At 36.9% G+C, this 19,599-nt stretch overlaps 1 protein-coding gene across 2 annotated transcripts in view; it reads left to right on the top strand.

The window, feature by feature from the left end:
* The window catches only part of Atf6 (activating transcription factor 6), a 200,922-nt gene that overhangs the window by 73,442 nt on the left and 107,881 nt on the right, over nucleotides 1-19,599 (top strand). For both annotated transcript variants that reach the window (XM_070000199.1, XM_070000200.1), the window contains exons 11-14: nucleotides 5,023-5,136; nucleotides 6,317-6,416; nucleotides 11,563-11,630; nucleotides 14,284-14,398. In XM_070000199.1, coding sequence (XP_069856300.1) covers nucleotides 5,023-5,136; nucleotides 6,317-6,416; nucleotides 11,563-11,630; nucleotides 14,284-14,398 — 397 coding nt within the window. The remainder of the gene's footprint in view (nucleotides 1-5,022; nucleotides 5,137-6,316; nucleotides 6,417-11,562; nucleotides 11,631-14,283; nucleotides 14,399-19,599) is intronic.

The raw sequence follows: 19,599 nt of genomic DNA, 5'->3' as shown, positions 1-19,599 counted from the left end.
TTATTGAGGCCATTAATAAATTTTATTTTTGAGATTAACATTAAAGTAAATTTACTTTTGAAATGTTTTTCAGTTTTAGAATTCTTGTTGAGATGTGATCATGAAAGTCTTAGTTTTTGTGCATTAATATACACACATATTGAAACATAAAGCATCTTTAGCTATTTCAGTAATTTTATCTATCATTTGTATTTACATTTATCTAAAACTTATTAGTGGAAAATTTGTGGCTAGATATGATATAGTGGGATAATATGGTTAAATCTATAGTCATTAGGTAAGATTATTTGTACTGATTTGTTGTGTTTTTTTTTCTTCTGGATTTCTTTCTTAAAATAACTTAAAAACTGACTTGTTAAATTTCCATTTTACTTGTTGATAGTAAAATAGATAGGATAATACAGCTCTTATATTGTGCTAACTAGAAGAAAGTACTCTTTTTTTTTTTTTTTTTGGTCGGTCATGGGGCTTGAACTCTGGGCTTGGGTGTAATCTCTCAGCTCTTCAGCTCAAGGCGAGCACGCTACCGCTTGAGCCATAGCGCCACTTCCTAGAAGAAAGTAATAGTGGGCATTTTTGAAAAACTTTTCTCTGAGGAACCATATAAATTGTCTAAGCCTTGAATGTGTGATCATCCTACCCCAGCTTGCTTGCATTAATTAATGCAGGCTTTATTAGTTCTTTGAAGGTTTGATAAAATTCAGAAGTGAAACTATGACTATCTAATCCTGGTTTTTCTTCTTTGAGGAGAATTTTTCCCTCCGAGTGATACTGGAGTTTGAACTCCAGTCTTCACTGTTTGCTAGGCAGGTGCTCTTAACTTCGGAGCCATATCTCTAGCCTTCTGTTTTGCTGGTTACATTTGAGATAGGGCTAGCCTCATGATGGCAATTCACCTATGTCTAATTTCCTAACAGTTTATCTATGTTAGTAACTAGGGTGACAGGTGTATACCTCTACACCCAGTTCTTCATCGAAAAGATGTCTCATGAACTCCCCGCCCCCCCCACCCCCTTGCTGGCCTCAACAATCTTCCTCTCAACAATCTCAGCCTTCTGGCATGAGCCATACTTTTAAGAGGAAAACGTAGTACTAGTAGGACAACAAGCATAAATCAGGAATGCCTTAGATAAACAGGGAAGCACTGTCACTTTCCTCATAAGGAACCAGTAATGATCTGCAAGGTTACGAGACTGGGTTAATGTGGGTATGATTATCTCCAGATTGTATGTTGGCTTAGACTTTTCCTTTCCTTTCTTCTTCAACTCCATGCCTAGTCACTGTCCTCATATTTTTCCTATCAAGCATTTTTTCTTTTTCCTCAAAATATTTTTGGCTATTTAGAACAAAGCCAGTCAGCATAGGAATAGAGAAAGCATTATTAGAGTTAATCCATGGAAAAAAATCACATGTCAGGAATATGTTTTCAAAGGCAGTTTGGAATTTTTCTGATGGACTATTGTGTTTGTATTTTTGTAAGTATACAGGCATGCTTTGTTGTTGTTGTTGATGCTGGTTCTGGGCCTGGGCACTGTACTTGTACCATTTGAGCCATACCTCTACTTTTGGCTTTTTGATAGTTAATTGGAGATTAGATTCTCACAGACTTTCCTGCCTATGCTGACTTTGAATAGCAATCCTCACATGTCAGCCTCCTGAGTAGCTAGTATTACAAGTGTGAGACACCAGTACCCAGCTTATAGCCATGGTGTTTAATCTGACCTCATTCTATGTGCACGGTTATTAACTTGTTATTACCAACATCTCTGTTATTCCAAGCAAGTCTGTTAATCCTAAGAGCCAAATAAGAGAACATGGAGAATGTTCCTAGCACAATTTGCAGGGAAGAATGTTCTATATATTTTCAGTTATTGCTTCTTTTTCCTTGTGTGGGGCGCATACACAGAAGTTTTTTACTTTTTCTCTGAAGTTAATTTTCCATTCTGCCAAAATTCTTTGTGTCAAGGGAGCTAGTGGGTTTTTTGTTGGTCATGGGGCTTGAACTCAGTGCTTGAGCACTGTCTCTGAGCTCTTTTTCCTCAAGACTAACACTCTACCACTTTGAACTACAATGCCATTTACGGTTTTCTTACGGTTAATTGGAGATAAAGAGTCTCACTGGAACTTTTCAGCCCAGGATGGCTTGGAACTGTGATCCTCAGATCTCAGCCTCCTGAGTAGCTGGGATTATTGGCATGAGCCACCTGCACCCAGTGGAGCCAGTGCTTTTATTTTTATTTATTTTTTGTCGGTCATGGGGCTTGAACTCTGGGCCTGGGTTCTGTCCCCTCGGCTCTTCAGCTCAAGACAAGCACTCTACCACTTGAGCCACAGCACCACTTCTGAGCCAGTGCTCTGAGTGTCACCAAATTCAATGTAAACTTCTCTCTTCATTTTTCTTGACCTCTCCTCAGCATGAGACTGTGTGGGTCATTTTTCTCTGGAAGACTTTTCTTTTTGTTGTTATATTTTTAGGATTCCTTCTTTTTTTTTCGGGCTGCTATTTCATTGCGCTTCCTTCCTTCCTTCCTTTCTTCCTTCCACTCCCTCCCTCCCCTCCTTCCCTCCCTCCCTCCTTTCCTTCCTTTCTTTCTTCCTTTTTCCCTCCCTACTTCCCTCCCTCTGTCTCTCCCTCCCTCCTTTCTTTTTTTCCTTTCTTTTTATGGTGTAAGAGATATGATCTGTGGTTTTGTGCATGGCAACTAATCCCTTTACTACTGAGCTTGTTTTTTTTTTTTTTTTAAATAAGCTTTTTATTGTGAAAATACCGTACAGAGGGGTTACAATTACATGAGCAAGGTAATGAATACATTTCTTATCAAGCTTTGTTGCCTCCTCCTTTGTTTTCCCCCTACCATTTCTGCCCTCCCATTTCTACCACTTCCACGACTATACTCCCCCCGCCCCCAGTCAAAGTTGTAAAGTTCGTTTTTTGACATAGCATCTTGTACATCGCATTGTTGCAATGGGTTCACCTGTATCCCTATTTAAACAATTTGTTTTTTTCCCTTGAGTTCGTTTTGAGGCAAAGTTTTGTTGTGTAGCTTGTTAGCCATGAACATGGATAGCTCCTTGAGATGCCTCAGACTCTCAAGTATTAGAATTATAGATTTGCACTACCAAGCTTGATCATAGTCTTTTTTTTTTTTTTTTTTTTTTGTAGGCTACTCTTCTTGTTTAAATCTCAAGCGGAACTTTTTTTGTTCTCATTCTGCCTAAATAGTATTAAAAACAGAATCTATATTTGTATATCCTGATGATTTTTAAATTTCATTTTTTTCATTTTTTTTCTGGTCGTGGGGCCTGAACTCTGGGCATGGGCACTGTCCCTCAGCTCTTCAGCTCAAGGCTAGCACTCTACCACTTGAGCCTGAGTCCCATTTCCGGCTTTTTCTGCTTATGTGGTGCTGAGGAATCGAACCCAAGGCCTCATGCATGCAAGGCAAGTGCTCTACTACTGAGCCACCTTCCCAGCCCCTGATGATTTTTAAATTTATGGTTCTGGTCCATACTTCTATTCTTAGTCCTCAGACTTATGAATCTAATAGTCCTTTTGACTTCCCTATTTAAGGATTTCAAAGTTAGCATGTGTGCAGTGGAACTCTTTTGCTATCCTTATTTTAACTCTCAACTAGTTTTCTACAACAACCTTCCTCATTTCTTGTACTTGAGTTAGAAGCCTGGGAACGTGTAGTCTTCCTGTGTGTTCAGGAAATAATATAGGCTTGTGGCTAGTAACATTCACAGCGGAAGACTTGTTAGAAAATTTTTCTTTAAGCAAGTACAATTTATTTATCCAAAATTAGCCTTGAATTGGTCCACTTTTCTCCAGCTCCCCTGCTCCTGATCTAGTCCATATAGTTCGTTCTTACTTGGATTTTTCCAGTCCTCTCCTGATTGCTCTCTGGCCTCCATCAAATCTATTTTGGTGCATTGTCAAGGGTATACATGTAAATTAAAATATTTCACCCTAAACCACTTTTGCTTTCTTATTACATTTAGCAATTCTAGCTTTGTATGCCCGCTTTTCTTGTACTTGTTCACAACTCCTCATTGGTCTTTTACATTTCTTAGGTGTGCCTTTCCCCCTCCTTCTTGGCCTAAATACGTTTGCCTTAGTTTCTATGTAGATGTTTTCTCCTTATCATTTAAATCTTGACTTTAATACCATCTTCTCAGACCATATATCTAAAATAGATACTGTGTTGTTTTGTTTGCTTCTTTCATAGCACTTAACAGTTTGGATTTATGTGCTTTTTTTTTTTTTTTTCTGCCTTGGCCCATCTTACTTGTTAGAACTTTGAAGGTGGAAATCTTGTTTCTTGGTTCCCTGTTAGATTCCTAGTACCTAGTAGGGTACTGGCCATGGAGTTGTTATTTAGCAACTGTATACATATATGGTGGTACTGAGGTTTGAACATACTTTATACTTACTAGGTAGGTGCTATGTCATTTGAGCCATGCCTCTAACACTTTTTGTGCTGATTTTTTTTTTTTTTGTCGGTGGTGGGACTTGAACTCTGGGTGTGGGTGCTGTCCCTGCGCTCTTCAGCTCAAGGTGAGCACTCTACCACTTGAGCCACAGTGCCACTTCCGGTTTTCTGGTGGTTTATTGGAGATAAGAGTCTCACGGACTTTCATGCCCAGGCTGGCTTTGAACCTCAATACTTAGATCTCAGCCTCCTGAATAGCTAGCATTACAGGCGTGAGCCACTGGCTATTGTTCTGATTATTTTTGAGACAGAGTTTGGTTTTTGCTGAGCTGACCTGGATGGCAGGCCTCCTGTTTATGTTTCTAGTTATGGCTGGGCTGACAGGTACATGCCACCACATACATTTTTTTTTCTGTTGCAATAGCATCTTGCAAACTTTTTACCCAGGCCGGTCTCAAATCACAGTCCTTTTCATCTGTTATCTGAGAAGCTAGGATTATAGAGATAAGATTAGAATTGAGTTTCTTACAGTAAACTTTCTAGGAACTTGATATGCAAAGAAGTAAAATTTTGTCTATATGTGTTTCAGTTATGATCATTCTGTTTCAAATGACAAAGCCCTAATGGTGCTCACTGAAGAACCACTACTTTATATTCCTCCACCTCCTTGTCAGCCCCTGATTAACACAACAGAATCTCTCAGGTGAGTGCTGTGGGTGGTTGCAGAAAGGTGGTTGGGCCCCATGATTAATTTGAAACTCAAAAAGTATCTGTTTAGATTTACTGAGAAACTCTGAATTATTAATTGTATAACTATAGGGATATCAGTTTTGTCTAGTTTCCCTACCAACCTGATAGAGATTGTGATGTCTATTTCATATGTGCTGGTATTCTTAAATAAGTCTTTTTTGAGAACTACAGAATGAAATTGGTGTTAAAATTCAGGATAAGTGCTCGGCTGGTGGGTGGTAACATCACAGCCAAGACTTTTTCTCCAGATAGGAAGATAGTATGAGGATATGTTGTCTGGACACCCCTATTATTACATCCTACCTTATTAGTTTTTCATTTGAATTTTTTCCAGTGCCTTTTGAGTCCATTTTTGAACCTCAAAACTTGCCTCATTTTTGTGTGTGTGTGTGTGTGTGTGTGTGTGTGTGTGTGTGTGTGTGTGTATGTGTGTGTATGTGTGATAAGCAGTAATTAAAGTTAACTAAGCATAGCCTAACATCTAACAAATTCTTTAGAAAGTAAGCAAAATAAAAGTTATATTCAACTAATCTTTTAAATTTCCACTGTTGAAAACTTAAAGTATTTTTCCCTCAGCCAGTTGGGTTCACCATTTTCCTCCTCTCAAGAGAGCATATTTTCAAAAGCCGTAATATATCCATTTGTTGTTAGAGGTCCTATGAGATAAGTTTTGTCCAGTGTTCCTGATGTTTGTATATTCATAGCTTAAGTGCAGAAACAGGAAAAACTATATTTGTGGAAAAGCATTTGCATCTAGTCTTTAGCACTTATTTGCTACTATGGTTTTCTTTGAATTTTTAACTTCTGATTGAGGAGATTTATATATAAAAGTGCATATCCTAATAAAAACAACTTAATCTTTGTCTTAGCTTTTTTTTTTTTAAGTTTTAGCACGAATTTATTTGAGTATAAGAGAGTTAAAGTATGGAGAAACAGAAAAAGAAAAATTCCTGTGCCCTATGCAGGATGTGGGAGATTCTTGTCTTAGCTTCTTCAAACTAGAAAGCAATATTGCATAATCAAGTTCTTGAATACTCTTTGGAACCTACAGAATGATAAAACTCATTTCCAACCAAGGGATAAGACATTTATTTCTGTGAAATAGTGAATTAATTAATTAAACTGTTTTATAGATTGAATCATGAACTTCGAGGCTGGGTTCATAGACATGAAGTGGAAAGGACCAAGTCCAGAAGAATGACGAATAATCAACAGAAAACTCGTATTCTTCAGGTTTGTTTCTGCTTGCCTTTGAAGAATGGCTGGCATGGCTGTTGGGAGGCTTTCCCTAGGGGCATTGCTTTTCTTCCCTGGAAGACTTGAGAAGCTTCAGTTTGCACTTGCACTGCCTCCTGCTGCTTTTTATTGCAGCTGTCCTTGTCAATGGAGCCCTCCTTCAAGTTCATGGCATTTGGTTTAGGTTTCATAGCACCAGCATTTCATGTTTAGACATGGTGCTGCTTCTGATTCTCTTTTAAATTTGATTCAAGCCAGGAGTTCATATGTATGGGTATCTATCAAATATTTGCTGTACACATGGTATAATAAGTAATACTGTTTATCTCCTCCCAAAGCTTTGCAAAAAGAGAATGTTGAAACATGAGACAGCTTGAAAATGAAGGTGTATCATCTGTGGTGGGCTTTGGTGGACATGTCCTACTATGGATTAATGACTGTACTGAGAAATTTTCAGTGGAACTTTTGTATTAATGTTGCTTGCTTCAGAGTACCATGTATAGTCATCCCATCATTTGTTAGAAATTTTGTTACTGTTTATGAAGTACTAGCTTAGCATCTAGCACACTGTGATTTCCCAGTGAACATTACCTATGGCAGTGATAATGAGCCAGGCACTGCTCCAGACTCTGGGAGTGTAGTAGTGAATATGGTAAATTCTCTGCCTTCAGCAGCTTACATTCTAGTGGGAGAGTTAGATAGTAAGCAACTAAATACATACATAAACTCAAAATTAGAGATAAAGTAAATAAGTACACTCATACACTCCCAATTAGAGATAAAGTGCATACATACACTCAAATACATAATAAACTCAAATTTAGAGATTTCTCTAAAGACAAATTCAGAGCTTTCTCTAAAGCAAGGGAAAAGGTTAGAATCTAAATTGAGAAATGAGTTGTTATTTTAGATTAAGTCTCTAAAGAAGTCTTTTTGAAGAAATTCCACCTTAGTGAGGTATTGTCAAAGGTAATTAATGCTGGCTATTATAACTCTCCATACTCTCTAAGCTCTCCATAGCTGAATGGAAAAAAATCTTGTCCTTACACACATAATATCTAACATAGCCCTGTGTAGAATGTTTTTCCTGGGATTAGTGCCTAAAGATCCATGTTTCTTCTTCTGTTTCTTCTACCGTGTAGTCCCAGCAACTTGAAAGCTTTCACTTTTGACTTTGAGTTTTGGAGAGGAGAGAACATGGAAGACCATGCAAAGTATTTTAGGGATCAGGTGTGAACTTCTACCATTGTTTGGTTGGCTAAAACCGTCACTTTGCTTATTAGTCTATTTCAGACTGGGAACATGTAGTTTTTATGTGTGTACTTAAGAAATAAAAGTGGTTTGGTGAGAACATTGCTTTTGTCTTAGATAGTAACAACAAACAATGTCAAGATTTAGCGCAAAATCTAGTAAAAAATCTTCCAGAGGCTGAATGTAGTGACTGAGGAGAATAGAACACAATGAGTCTGAGAGTCTGCAAACTTCCTAGGCTGTGGGGAAAACTTTAAATTTCATCCTAGGCATAAAGAGACACTACTGAAATGTTTGAGCAGGGAAGTGACTTGATCTGATTTATATTTTCAAAATGCCATTCTAGTGTTACACAAAATAGACTGTGATGTGGGGAGGGCAATTACATGTATGAGTGGAAGTAAGGAAGCTAGTTTAGATGCATTTCAATAGTCTAGGTGAGATATCTTTGGGGCTCATACTAGTATGGTAGATGGAAAGATGGAGGAAGCACTTGGGTACCAAATGTGTCAAAAGAGACAGTTAGAAATAGTTGCTATAGAAAGGAATTAATGAATGATTATACCTCTGCTTTAAGTACTGGAAGGGTAGTGATTCAATTTACTGAGAGCAAGACTGGGGAAGGAGGTGTTAGAGATTGAGTCAGGAATTTTAGTTATGTCAGATTTGATATGAATATTGGACACTCAAGTGGAGAGGTCTAGTGGACAATCAATATGCAGAAAATTTAGGAGAGAGGTCAAAATGAGAAGTTTAACTAGAGAAGAAAGAAAAGTGAATAAAGAACTGAGTCCTGAGCCAAATCCAACATTAGAGGCTGAAAGAGAAAGAACCAATGCTAGGAAGAAAAGTGACTCCAGTAAGATAGGAGAAAATGTAGGATGTTGGTACTCCAAACCCCAAGCAAAGAGATTTTTATAAAAAGAAAGCTTCATTGTTATAGAGGCCAAGAAGTCTTAAAATCAGGGCTGAAAAATACCATTGAAATTGACCACTGGAACTTGTTGGAGACTGACACTGCTTTCATTGTAGTTATGATGACAAAGCCTAACAGTAGTGGACTCAAGGATGTAATATGAGAAAGTGGAGAAAATTATTTTAGGGGATTCCCACAAATAAGAATAGAGAATGGACTAGCTATAGGAATCAACAAAAAGTTTTTTTATTTTTGGGTGGTAAAGATTTTTACCTGGTTTACATATTTATAAACTAATAGAAACATGTTAGTTATTTATTTAGGGACTAGTTAGAAACAGCATGTGATATGTTTGGTTGTTTTTTTTTTTTTTTTTTTGGTTGGTCGTGGAGCTTGAACTCTGGGCCTAGGTGCTGTCCCTGCGCTCTTCAGCTCAAGGCAAGCGCTCTACAGCTTCAGCCACAGTGCCACTTCCATCATGTGATATGTTCAAAAGCATATTAAAGCTAGGTGCTGGTGGCTCACATCTGTAATCCTAGCTACTCAGGAGGCTGAGATCTGAGGATTGTAGTTCAAAGCCAGCCCAGGCAGGAAAGCTTGTGAGACTCTCCCATTAAAGTCCAGAAATCTGGAAGTGGCAATGTGGCTCAAGTGGTAGAGCACTTGCCTTGAGCTGAAGTGCTGAGGGACAGTGCCCAGGACCAGAGTTCAAGCCCCAGGACTGACAAGAAAAAAAAAAAAAAAGCACATTAAGTTGAGCATGGTGGCACATGCCTGTAATCCAAGTACTTGGGAGACTGAGCTACATAGAAAGTTTCAGGGCAATTGACTGTAGTGAGACCAATTCTACAAACAAACAAACAAAAAGGGTATCAAGAGACATGGGCCTTTTACTATATGGAGCTGTTTTTACTTATAAAATAGAATAATTGGGCCAGGTGGATACCTGGCTCATTTCTATAATCCTAGCTGCTCAGGAGGCTGAGACCCTGATTGTAGTTGGAAGCCAGTCCAGGCAGATAAATCTGAAAGATTCTTACCTCCAGTTAATCAGGAAAAAACTATAAGTGGAGGTACGGCTCAAGTAGTAGAACACCCACCTTGATTGGAGAAAGCTAGAGAAGCACAGGCTGCACATTCAAGCCCCACTATTGGTACTCCTTCACACACACACACCCTCAAAAAAAAAAAGTAGGTAGAGAGGTATGGGTAAATTCAAGCTCTGATAATCATATGCTATGATTATCTATGATGTGATTTTTCTGGGCTTCTCCATGACCTTTTATTTATCTACTAGAACAACTTTATTGGTGGTTTGTACTCCTGGAACCGGTCTGCAGTCACAATGGCCTGTGCATTTTGCAGTCCCACTAAGACATGGAAAGCAGCATGTGGTACTGCAAAAACTCTTTGTCTTCCATGTAATGTGTCAGTTGCCACCATGACCAGAGGAATAATAGACTCTCCTTCCTTATGCTTTTTAAATCTGGAGCAAATGTATCATGCTGGCAGAGCTTAAATTATATGCAGAGCCCTGGTAATAAAAGAGTATGGTTATATAGTTCTCAGGCTCCCATCTTTTGCTATAGAGGGGAAGAGCACAGGTGAAAGGAACAGACTACTGGAAGGAGATCATTCCATACAGCTGCTCTAATGCTTGTTATGAAAATGCTTCTTATGAAAAATTAGACTGAAATTCTTGGCCTACATGAGTTTTCTTCTTGTTTCTATTGGGCCTACCTTTAGAAATAATTTCTTTCCTATTCACTGGATATTTACCCTGGAAGGGGTATTATTTAATCTTGAAGGAATTCTAGTAAAAGGAAAATAATTTTATTTTAATTTCAAGTCTTTCTTCATATAGAGAAGGTTTGTATAGGCTAAAGTCTCTTGTTCTTCTATTCTGGGTACATATCTCTGTAGGGAGCTTAGATAATTGTCAGAAATGTAGGAATCTCAGTGGCTACTGAATAAAGGAATGACAAGGATGAATGTGTTTTTGTCCAAGTTAAAGAAGTTCTTGGCAAGTTAAGGGAAGGAGAAGCCTCATTCTGCTTACGCTGTGACAATTACCAAGTTTGTAAAAATTCTCTTGGCTCTCTTTCTTGTGTAGAGAGCCTGTAACTTTACTTTGCCACTTTTCTTTCATTTCTGCCTTCTTTTTCCTCCATGTAACCTCTTTCAGATGTAACAAGATTCAAAAGTTTAAAAAAATCTTATGGAAATTTGGCAAACTTTTTAAAAATTTATCTTAAGTTGTAGTCTTTTATAAACTCACTTTCTTCCTAAACTGTGAATTTAGGAAAAGGCAAAATAGTGAAAACATGATACTGGATATTGATGAATATTGCATTGAATCTTTGTATTACTTTGGGCGGTATTGCCATTTTCACAATATTAGGATGAAAGCAACTTGATCATTAGTAACGTTAATATTGTAAGATGTGTAGTATTTCCTGTCATTTTGTTGTTTTTGTGGTGAGTACTTGCTGCTTTTCTGTTCCTGCTTTGCTAATGTACTCTTCTAGTAGGGTTTATTCTTTCCTGTATAAGAAATAACATTTAAAATACAAGGCATAGAGGGAAAGTAAAAGAGTAAAATAATTTTTACCATGAAAACATTAAGCAGTAGAAAACTAGCATGACCTATGATCCCATTTACTGGACAGGATCATAGGAGGATCATGGTCAAGGCCAGCCCCACACAAAAATGTGGGAAAAAATGACATTATTATATCATTACATAAAGTAGACTTCCAAAGGATATTACAAGAGACAAAGAAGGAAATGTCATATTGCTAAAAGGACCATATAATAAAAAAAGACATACCAATTTTAAATATATAGGCTCTTAATAACAAAGCTTTAAAATAAAAGTATGAAGTTTAATAAAGTATAAATATAGAATGACTCAGTTTAGGAAAATCTTTGTATAATTTCACTAAGTGATGTCAAACTTCTTCATTTTCTTTCCAGGGTGCTCTGGAACAGGGCTCAAATTCTCAGCTAATGGCTGTTCAATACACAGAAACCACTAGTATCAGGTAAGAGCATGGAAGTTCTTGCCAGGATATTTAAAGTAGCTTTTATTTTAGTAAAGTTGAATTTCATACTTACTTCTATACCTTAAATTTGTTCTTACCTATAACTTTTTTTTTAACATTAGGATTTTTTGGCCTATATTATTATTTCATTTATTTATTTATTTTTGGTGGTCATGGGGCTTGAACTCTGGGCCTGAGCACTGTCCCTCAGCTCTTCAGCTCAAGGCCAGCGCTCTACCACTTGAGCTACAGCGCCACTTCCTCACCTATAACTTTTTTATGTTAGCTCCTATATTACTTCTGAGTAGTTGGAGAAAAGCCAGATAACTTCAAGATCACCCAAATTCCTTACATACACATTCAGTTAGAATGTTATTTAGTCATAATTTTGTTGAATATCTTCAGCACACATAGTTCTTTTATCTTTGAGTTGCATCTATTTCATAAGCTGAAGGGAGGGAAATGTTGTTTGTGATTGTTCTGTGCTAGGTGTCTTCCTGGGTGTTTTCTTTAAATCCATAGGATTATTAGAAGTGTTCTTTTTGTGTGTAATTTTCAGTCGTAGAATTAAATGGTAGAGTCAGAATTCCTAGCTGTTTGTTTTAAAATTCATTTTGCAACAATGAGATGTACAAGTCGTTATGTCAAAAAATGAACTTTACAAATTTGGCAGGGGGTGGGGAGATGGGAAGGGGAAACAAAGGAGGAGGCAACAATGCTTGATAAGAAATGTACTCATTACCTTGTCCATGTAATTGTAACCCCTCTGTACGGTATTTTCACAATAAATTTTTTTTTAAAAAATGAAAAAAAATTCATTTTTTCATTATACAATGCTACTTAAGATTTTGAAAGATTCAAAAGAGAAAGTTGTACTTAAAAGTTTAAAGTGTTTTCACTAAGACATAACTAACTAAAAGGAAATATAATGTGAGAGGTAATACAGCATCATGTAAGAGGCTAGCTCTAGAACTAGACAGAGGTCAGATTACTAACTTCCTGTTGCTTGCTCTGTGGTTCAAGCAGATTAATGTAATTAGAGTTTAAGTTAGCTAGAGTACTGGCTGTATAGAGTTAATGTAATGATGTAATTAAAGTTAAAATGTCATTTGACATTCATTTCGTGTTCTCACAAATAGTGATTATGTTATAATATTGACAACTGTATAGTTGAAGTCAAAGTAAAGAGTCTGAGGTTCCACCTGTAGCTCTGCCACAGATTTATAGTTTACTTCCTACTTAATATTAATATTTACTGGGGACGTACTATGTGTCAGACAGTGTATCTGGGATAAATATGTATGTCTAGTAAAAATATAATTTGAAAGTGGTTTTGTTTTATTTATTTGTTTGAAGCACATATATTCCAGGCAGGCTTACAATTCAGTGTAGCCAAGGCACTTATCAGCCTCTGAAGTACTGGGGTTACATGTATGTACCATAATGTCTAGCTTAACACTGATCTTATTAGTCAAGAATTTCTGGGGCTGGGAAGGTGGCTCAGTGGTAGAGTGCTTGCCTTGCATGCATGAGGCCCTGAGTTTGGTTCCTCAGTACCACATAAGCAGAAAAAAGCCGGAAGTGGCTCAAGTGATAGAGCACTGGCCTTAAGCTGAAGAGCTGAGGGACAGCACCCAAGCCCCACAACTGACCAAAAAAAAAAAAAAAGAAGACGAATTTCTGGGACTCCTTTTTGGGCTTCTTTCTGAATGGAGAGTCTCACTACTTTCCTTTCATAGCTTTCCTTCCCTTTCAAATAAACAACATTCTCTGTTACCTTAGAGAAAACAACAACAAAAACTCCTGCTAAATGGCAATGAATAGCATGTTAGCAATCATGACTTTAAAATCTGGATATTTTATTATCCTGTTGGAATGAAGTAATTCAAACATATTTGTACATTAATAATTCTGTGCATCAGAATTCACTCAGTTGCTAAGTATTTGTTTTAACATGTATCAGTATTTTAGCATATGATTATTTTAGCACATAGTATTTCCTATTTTTTCATTTAAAATATATTTAATAAATGTATACTTACACACACACTTTTTTTGTGTGTGCTATACTAGGGCTTGAATTCAGCCTAGACACTGTTTCTTAGTTCCTTTGCTCAAGACTAGTGCTCTACCACTTAAGCAATAATTCCACTTTTGGCTTTTTGGTGGTAAATTAGAGATAAGAGTCTCATGGACTTTTCTGCCCTGGTTGGCTTCAACCTGTGATCCTTAGACCTTAGCCTCCTGAGAAGTAGGGTGATAGACATGAGCCATTGGTACCTGGCTGATGATAATGTAGTATATATTTCAAAAAAAGCTTAGTGGTAGAATACTTGTCTAGCATGGAGAAGACCCTGGGCTTTATTCCTCATTCCACAATAAATAAATAAATGAAAAGAGGTAAATCTTTAAGGATATTAGTATGCTCATTTTAAGCACTATACATTATATTGGGTATATAAAAATATCTCATACATACAGATTTTATGTGTCATGAAGTAATTTTAAGAGTTTAAAGATTATTTCCAAAATTCTAGTAATATTTTGTTTGAAAGCAATTCTTACAGTACATGTGTAGCCTCGGCCTGGGAAGCATTTTGGGAAGACCTCAAACGTCTAGCATATTAATAATGTTATTTTTCTCTAAATTTAGTAGGAACTCGGGGAATGAGCTACAAGTGTATTATGCTTCACCCAGAAGTTATCAAGACTTCTTTGAAGCCATTCGCAGGAGGGGAGACACTTTTTATGTTGTATCATTTCGCAGGGTAAGTTCATTTTGAAAGCATAAACCAAGTATTTTTGAGTGGCTGCTATGTAGAAAATGGTGGGTTGAGTGTTGTGAAAGTTGAAGAGATAGAAAGCAGTATTAAATTACATGAGCAAGAGAACTAAGTATTGTGAATTTGAGTTCTTGGGCATTTGGTGAAGTTGAGCATGGAACTGATGTCACATTATGTGTTCATAATTGATGATACTGATTTTTATTTCCTGTTCTTCATCTTCCCTATAGCCATATACCTAAAATGTATTAGTTACTTTGTGTGGTTATGATGAAATGCCTGACAAACAGGGGAAGAAGAATTTTTGTTGTTGTTTTGCTCATGGTTTCAGAGGGTTCCATCCATCATGGCTAGATCCCTTACTTCTGGGTCAGTGGTGGGGCAGAACATAATGGTGATAGGAGCACGTGGCAGGGGCTACCTCCCTCAGCACATAGGAACTAGAGAGCAATACAGGAACCTGGAGCCAGGTATAACCTTCAAAGGTCTACCATCTGCTCCCTCCGGCTAGACTCTGCTTCCCAAAGTTTCTATAAATTCCCAAGTGTTCAACACTTTCCATATTCAAACTATACATAAAGGAAAAGTAAAGCCCCAAATTTTCTATTTAGGCACTGAAAATCAATTGCCATTTGGTTATTGGGAAGTAGATTTATGAAATGTAGACTTAAGATGAATTATGGGCTGTTTCATATATATCACTTGTGGAATGTTTATATTCCTTAGATTCCTGTGCCTCTTTCCTCTCTTCTTCATAAAATGTTTACCTCCATTAGTGAATAATGTATTTGATCCTGTTAAGAAGGTTTTACAAATTGGGCCTATACTCATGCAGTACTCATGTTTTGTTATTCATGTCTAGCACTCTACTACTTGAGACACACCTCACTTCCAGTGTTTTGTTGGTTAAGTGGAGATCCCAGCTACTCAGGAGACTGAGATCTGAGTAACACAGTTCATAGCCAGCCTGGGCAGCGAAGTCTGTGAGACTCTTATCTCCAGTTAACCACCAGAAAACCAGAAGTGGTACTATGGCTCAAAGTGGTAGAGCACTAGCCTTGAGCAAAAGAGACAGTCTCCAGGTCCTGAATTCAAGCCCTACAACAAACAACAACAATAATAATCTCAAGGACTTTCCTGCCAGGGAGGCTTTAAATCTCAATATTCAAATATCAGCCTTCTAAGTAGTTAGGATTATAAGGAGGAACCACTTGGTGCCCAGGTATTTTTTTTTTTTAATGAAGAAGATGAACTGTATTTTTTGTATGTGTACAATGCTGTTTCTCATTAATTTACTGTAAAAAAAAGCTGTTGGAAAATTATTGATACTCTCACCCTTTGATGGTTAGACAGTCTATTGAGACTATCTTTCACATTCTGTTTGAGTCTTATTTCCTAATATATCACTAGCATAATTTTTTGGCATTGTGTATCAAAAAGTTACATTGGAATTAGATAACAGCAATTAGTAGAAAACATCCTTTTTATTTATTTTTCTTGTTTTAACAATATAGCAAAGGAAATTAATTTTGTTGCAAACTTTAAACTGTAAACTTTATCACAAGACAGGAATGTAGTTCTTAGATACCTAGATTATTCTTTTTGCCATGGTAAAGTGAAACTACCTGAAGTAATGAATTACATCATGCTTGGTCTTTTCTTCTATCTTTCAGTGTAGAATAATTTCCTAACAATTTCATCCAAAAAGCATGTGACATGATTTTTGTTCGGGACAATATAGACTTTTCTTCCACTTACTAATTTCAATGACAGAAATTATTACATTGGAAATTAAGAAGTATTTCTGCTTAGCATAAGCCAGAACAAAACAAAGCATATTTTAAAAAATAAGTGGATATGTATTTTACAAAATATCTTAATAGCTAAGAAGTACAAGTAGGCATTGACTATTCAGTGTACTATTACTTAATAAATGAACTGTCCTGAATTTAGATTATCTTACCTGCCACAATCCCATACCTTTAATCTCATTACATCTGAGCAATTGACATTACTTTCTCTAAAGCAGAGACACTCTTGGGTAACTACTGAGTTCCTGCTATAGGTCAGAAAGAATGTATATGATCCCAGAAGTCTTGACAAAGGCTCAAAAGATTTTCTGTTCTTTTAACTTTTCTTCAAAAAATGTTACGTTCAGCATGTCTTTTTGTTGAATTCCAGGTGTTCATAACTTAATTTCTCATAGTTACATCATTATGAGTTTGAGGTGAGTGATGAAAAATAACTTTCCTCAAACTTTCAGGTCACTGTGAACATGTTATTCTAATATATGAATGAGAAAAAAAATCTAAGTTTGGTGTTTGCTTTTTCTTAATGTGTCTGTTGTATAGTGTCTGTAGTATAGTCTACTTTAGGAAGGAAGAGGGCAATTGATGAATATCAAAATGAATTCAATAGCATGAGACAGAAACAAATACTCAGGAAAGCTAAAAGTTAGATTATAATGTGCTTCCAGAGAGAAAAAAAATGAGAAGATGGAGAAGTATATTGTTATAATTTTGCTGAACATTGAAATATCATCCTTAGATACTTCTTTTTTAGTAATATCTACAGAAAAGATTAAAAAAAAATCTTAGTGGGGCTTTTTGTATTTAGGACAGGTTCTCAGCTGGGTGCTGGTAGTTCATATCTGTAATCTTAGCAACTTAGGAGGCTGAGATATAGAGGATTGTGTTTTGAAGCCAGTCTAAGCAGAAAAGCCTTTGAGATTTCCATCTCCAAAATAGCCAGCAGAAAAGCTGAGTGGGAAGCATGGCTCAGCTGGTAGAGTACCTGCTGAGCAAGCAGGCTGAGTAAGTATATGACCCAAAGTTCAAACCCTGTTCTGGCATAAAAAGTAAAGTAAGATTTTTTTAGTCAGGAATGGTGGTGTATTCCTGTAACTCTAGCACTTTAGAAGCTGAATTTGAGGCCAGCCTGTGGTATATAGCAAGAACCTGACCCAAAAAAGAAAATGTTGAGGATGTTGATCAATGGTAGAGCTGTTAGCAATTATATGCGTGACCTTGTATTCATTCCCAGCATGGTACATAAAAGATAATCAGAACTAGATTCTCTTTAACTTAGTGGGTTATAAATGTCAGTTTGTAATATCTCTACTCACTTGGGTTTTCTTTTTCAAATAAGGGGCATGCTTATTTGGGGAATAATTTTATTTCTTTTTTGTTTTCTGTTTTCTGTACCTGTCTCTCCAATCAAAAGTGAACACTTTAAAGTATTTCATCTCTTTCAAATACATTTTGTGTAAGAGGAGTGCCTGCTTCTGAGATGTTCCCTCCTCCCTCAAGAATTTAGTGTTCTAGCTATAGGACCATATTTGGGTGTCATTCTGTGATTGCTTATAAAACATTTATGAGCATATACTACTTATGGATATGAAAAAAGAGTACCTCTTTTTTTTATCGTCAATGTGATGTACAGACTTGTTACCCTCATTTTTCTCTTACTTTCTCTCTTCCCATCCCCTCACCAAGTTGTACAAATCATTTCCAACATGTTGTGTTGTGTACATTGCTGTTGTATTGGTTTTCCCATTGTGCTTTGTTCAGCATTCTGTTGTTCCCCCTCAAGAGTACCTCTTTTTTTTTAATTAATTAATTAATTTTATTTTATTTGTGAACATACTATGCAGAGGGGTTACAATTACATGGGCAGGATAATGCATACATTTCTTACCAAGCATTGCAGCCTCCTCCTTTTGTTTACCCTTCACGTCCCTTCCCAGCCTCCCCCCTCCCCCCCAATCCCAATCCTTCTTCCCCCCCATTACCCCCCCCCCCCCCGCACCGACGTTGTAAAGCTCGTTTTGGACATGACAACTTGTACTTCTCATTGTTGCAACAGGTCCACCTGTATCCTTAAACAACTGGTTTTTCCCCATCTCCTCCTCAAGTTATACTGACATCAAATATAGTGAAAGCAGGGGTTATACTGTGGGGGAGGGACATACAAAGCAACAAAGAGATAATCTTATAAATGCGTTAGAAACACATGCATGAAAGAAAAAAAACATTAAAATACATATCTAAGGGTTCATTTTCCTGACATCACATTATCTGACCTTTTCCGCTTGACTCATGCATATACTAGATATTGCAAATAAGGGAAACCATGGGACCTATGTTTCTTTGGGCCTGGCTTACTTCACTTAATATAATTTTTTCCAAGCCTTTCCATTTCCTAACAAATGGGGCAATGTCATTCTTTCTGATGGAGGCATAGAATTCCATTGTGTATATATACCACATTTTCTTGATCCATTCATCTACTGAGGGGCATCTGGGTTGGTTCCATATCTTAGCTATGGTAAATAATGCTGCAATAAACATTGTTGTGCTGGTAGCTTTAGTGTGGTCTTGTTTGTAAACATTTGGGTAAATGCCCAAAAGTGGGATTGCTGGGTCATAGGGGAGTTCTATGTGAAGTCTTTTGAGGAACCTCCATACTGCTTTCAAGAGTACCTCTTAAGCAATAAACTTGCTTTAAGTTTCATGGGAATTGAAGAAGCACAGGAAACTGGCACGGCAATCAAGTTGTCTGTGTTTGTGCTTGATAGGCTGGAATGTACACTGCTTTTTACAGAGCATTGAAATAAGTTGTTGAGATTCCTGCTTAACAGCAGATGCAGTGATTTTACTTTAGTCTTTTTCACACATTGCTGAATCAACTTCCCCAAATGCTATGTCATTATCTTACTCATTTGTAACCAGGAATAATAAGGTTGGTTTCATTTAAATGTGTTCTCTTGCTTTGTAAGCCAACACGTTCCTGCAGAAGGATGAGTCTTGGGCCACACTTGTGAAAAAAGAAATTCTTCTTCTATTGGTCCTTAATCGTTTGAACTGAAAGACTCATTTTCCTATCTTTATTATTAGCCTCTTAAAGATAGCAAGTATCATATGCTTTTTTTTTTTTTTTTTTTTTTTTTATCTTCACCTCTGTTACTCAGCACGAAGCCTCCTATCAGGGCTTGTTGAGCAGAATCCTTTCAGGTATATTTTACTGAGAGAAATCACAGTAGTGATGGAAGCTCATTCTTTTTTATGATTATTTCAAGGTTCCCCCCACACTTCGTTCTGCTTAAATAAATTGTGAATGTTTTACTGCCAAAAAGCAACATAAGCAGTGCTGAATCTTACGAAAGTTTAGTTAGCAACAGTCACTTG

This window comes from Dipodomys merriami, unplaced genomic scaffold (assembly GCF_024711535.1).
Source record: "Dipodomys merriami isolate MVZ:Mamm:240054 unplaced genomic scaffold, mDipMer1.0.p SCAF_56, whole genome shotgun sequence".
Taxonomy (NCBI): Eukaryota; Metazoa; Chordata; class Mammalia; order Rodentia; family Heteromyidae; genus Dipodomys; species Dipodomys merriami.
Note: the sequence above shows the minus strand (reverse complement) of the source record. Positions and strands in the feature narration are given on the sequence as shown.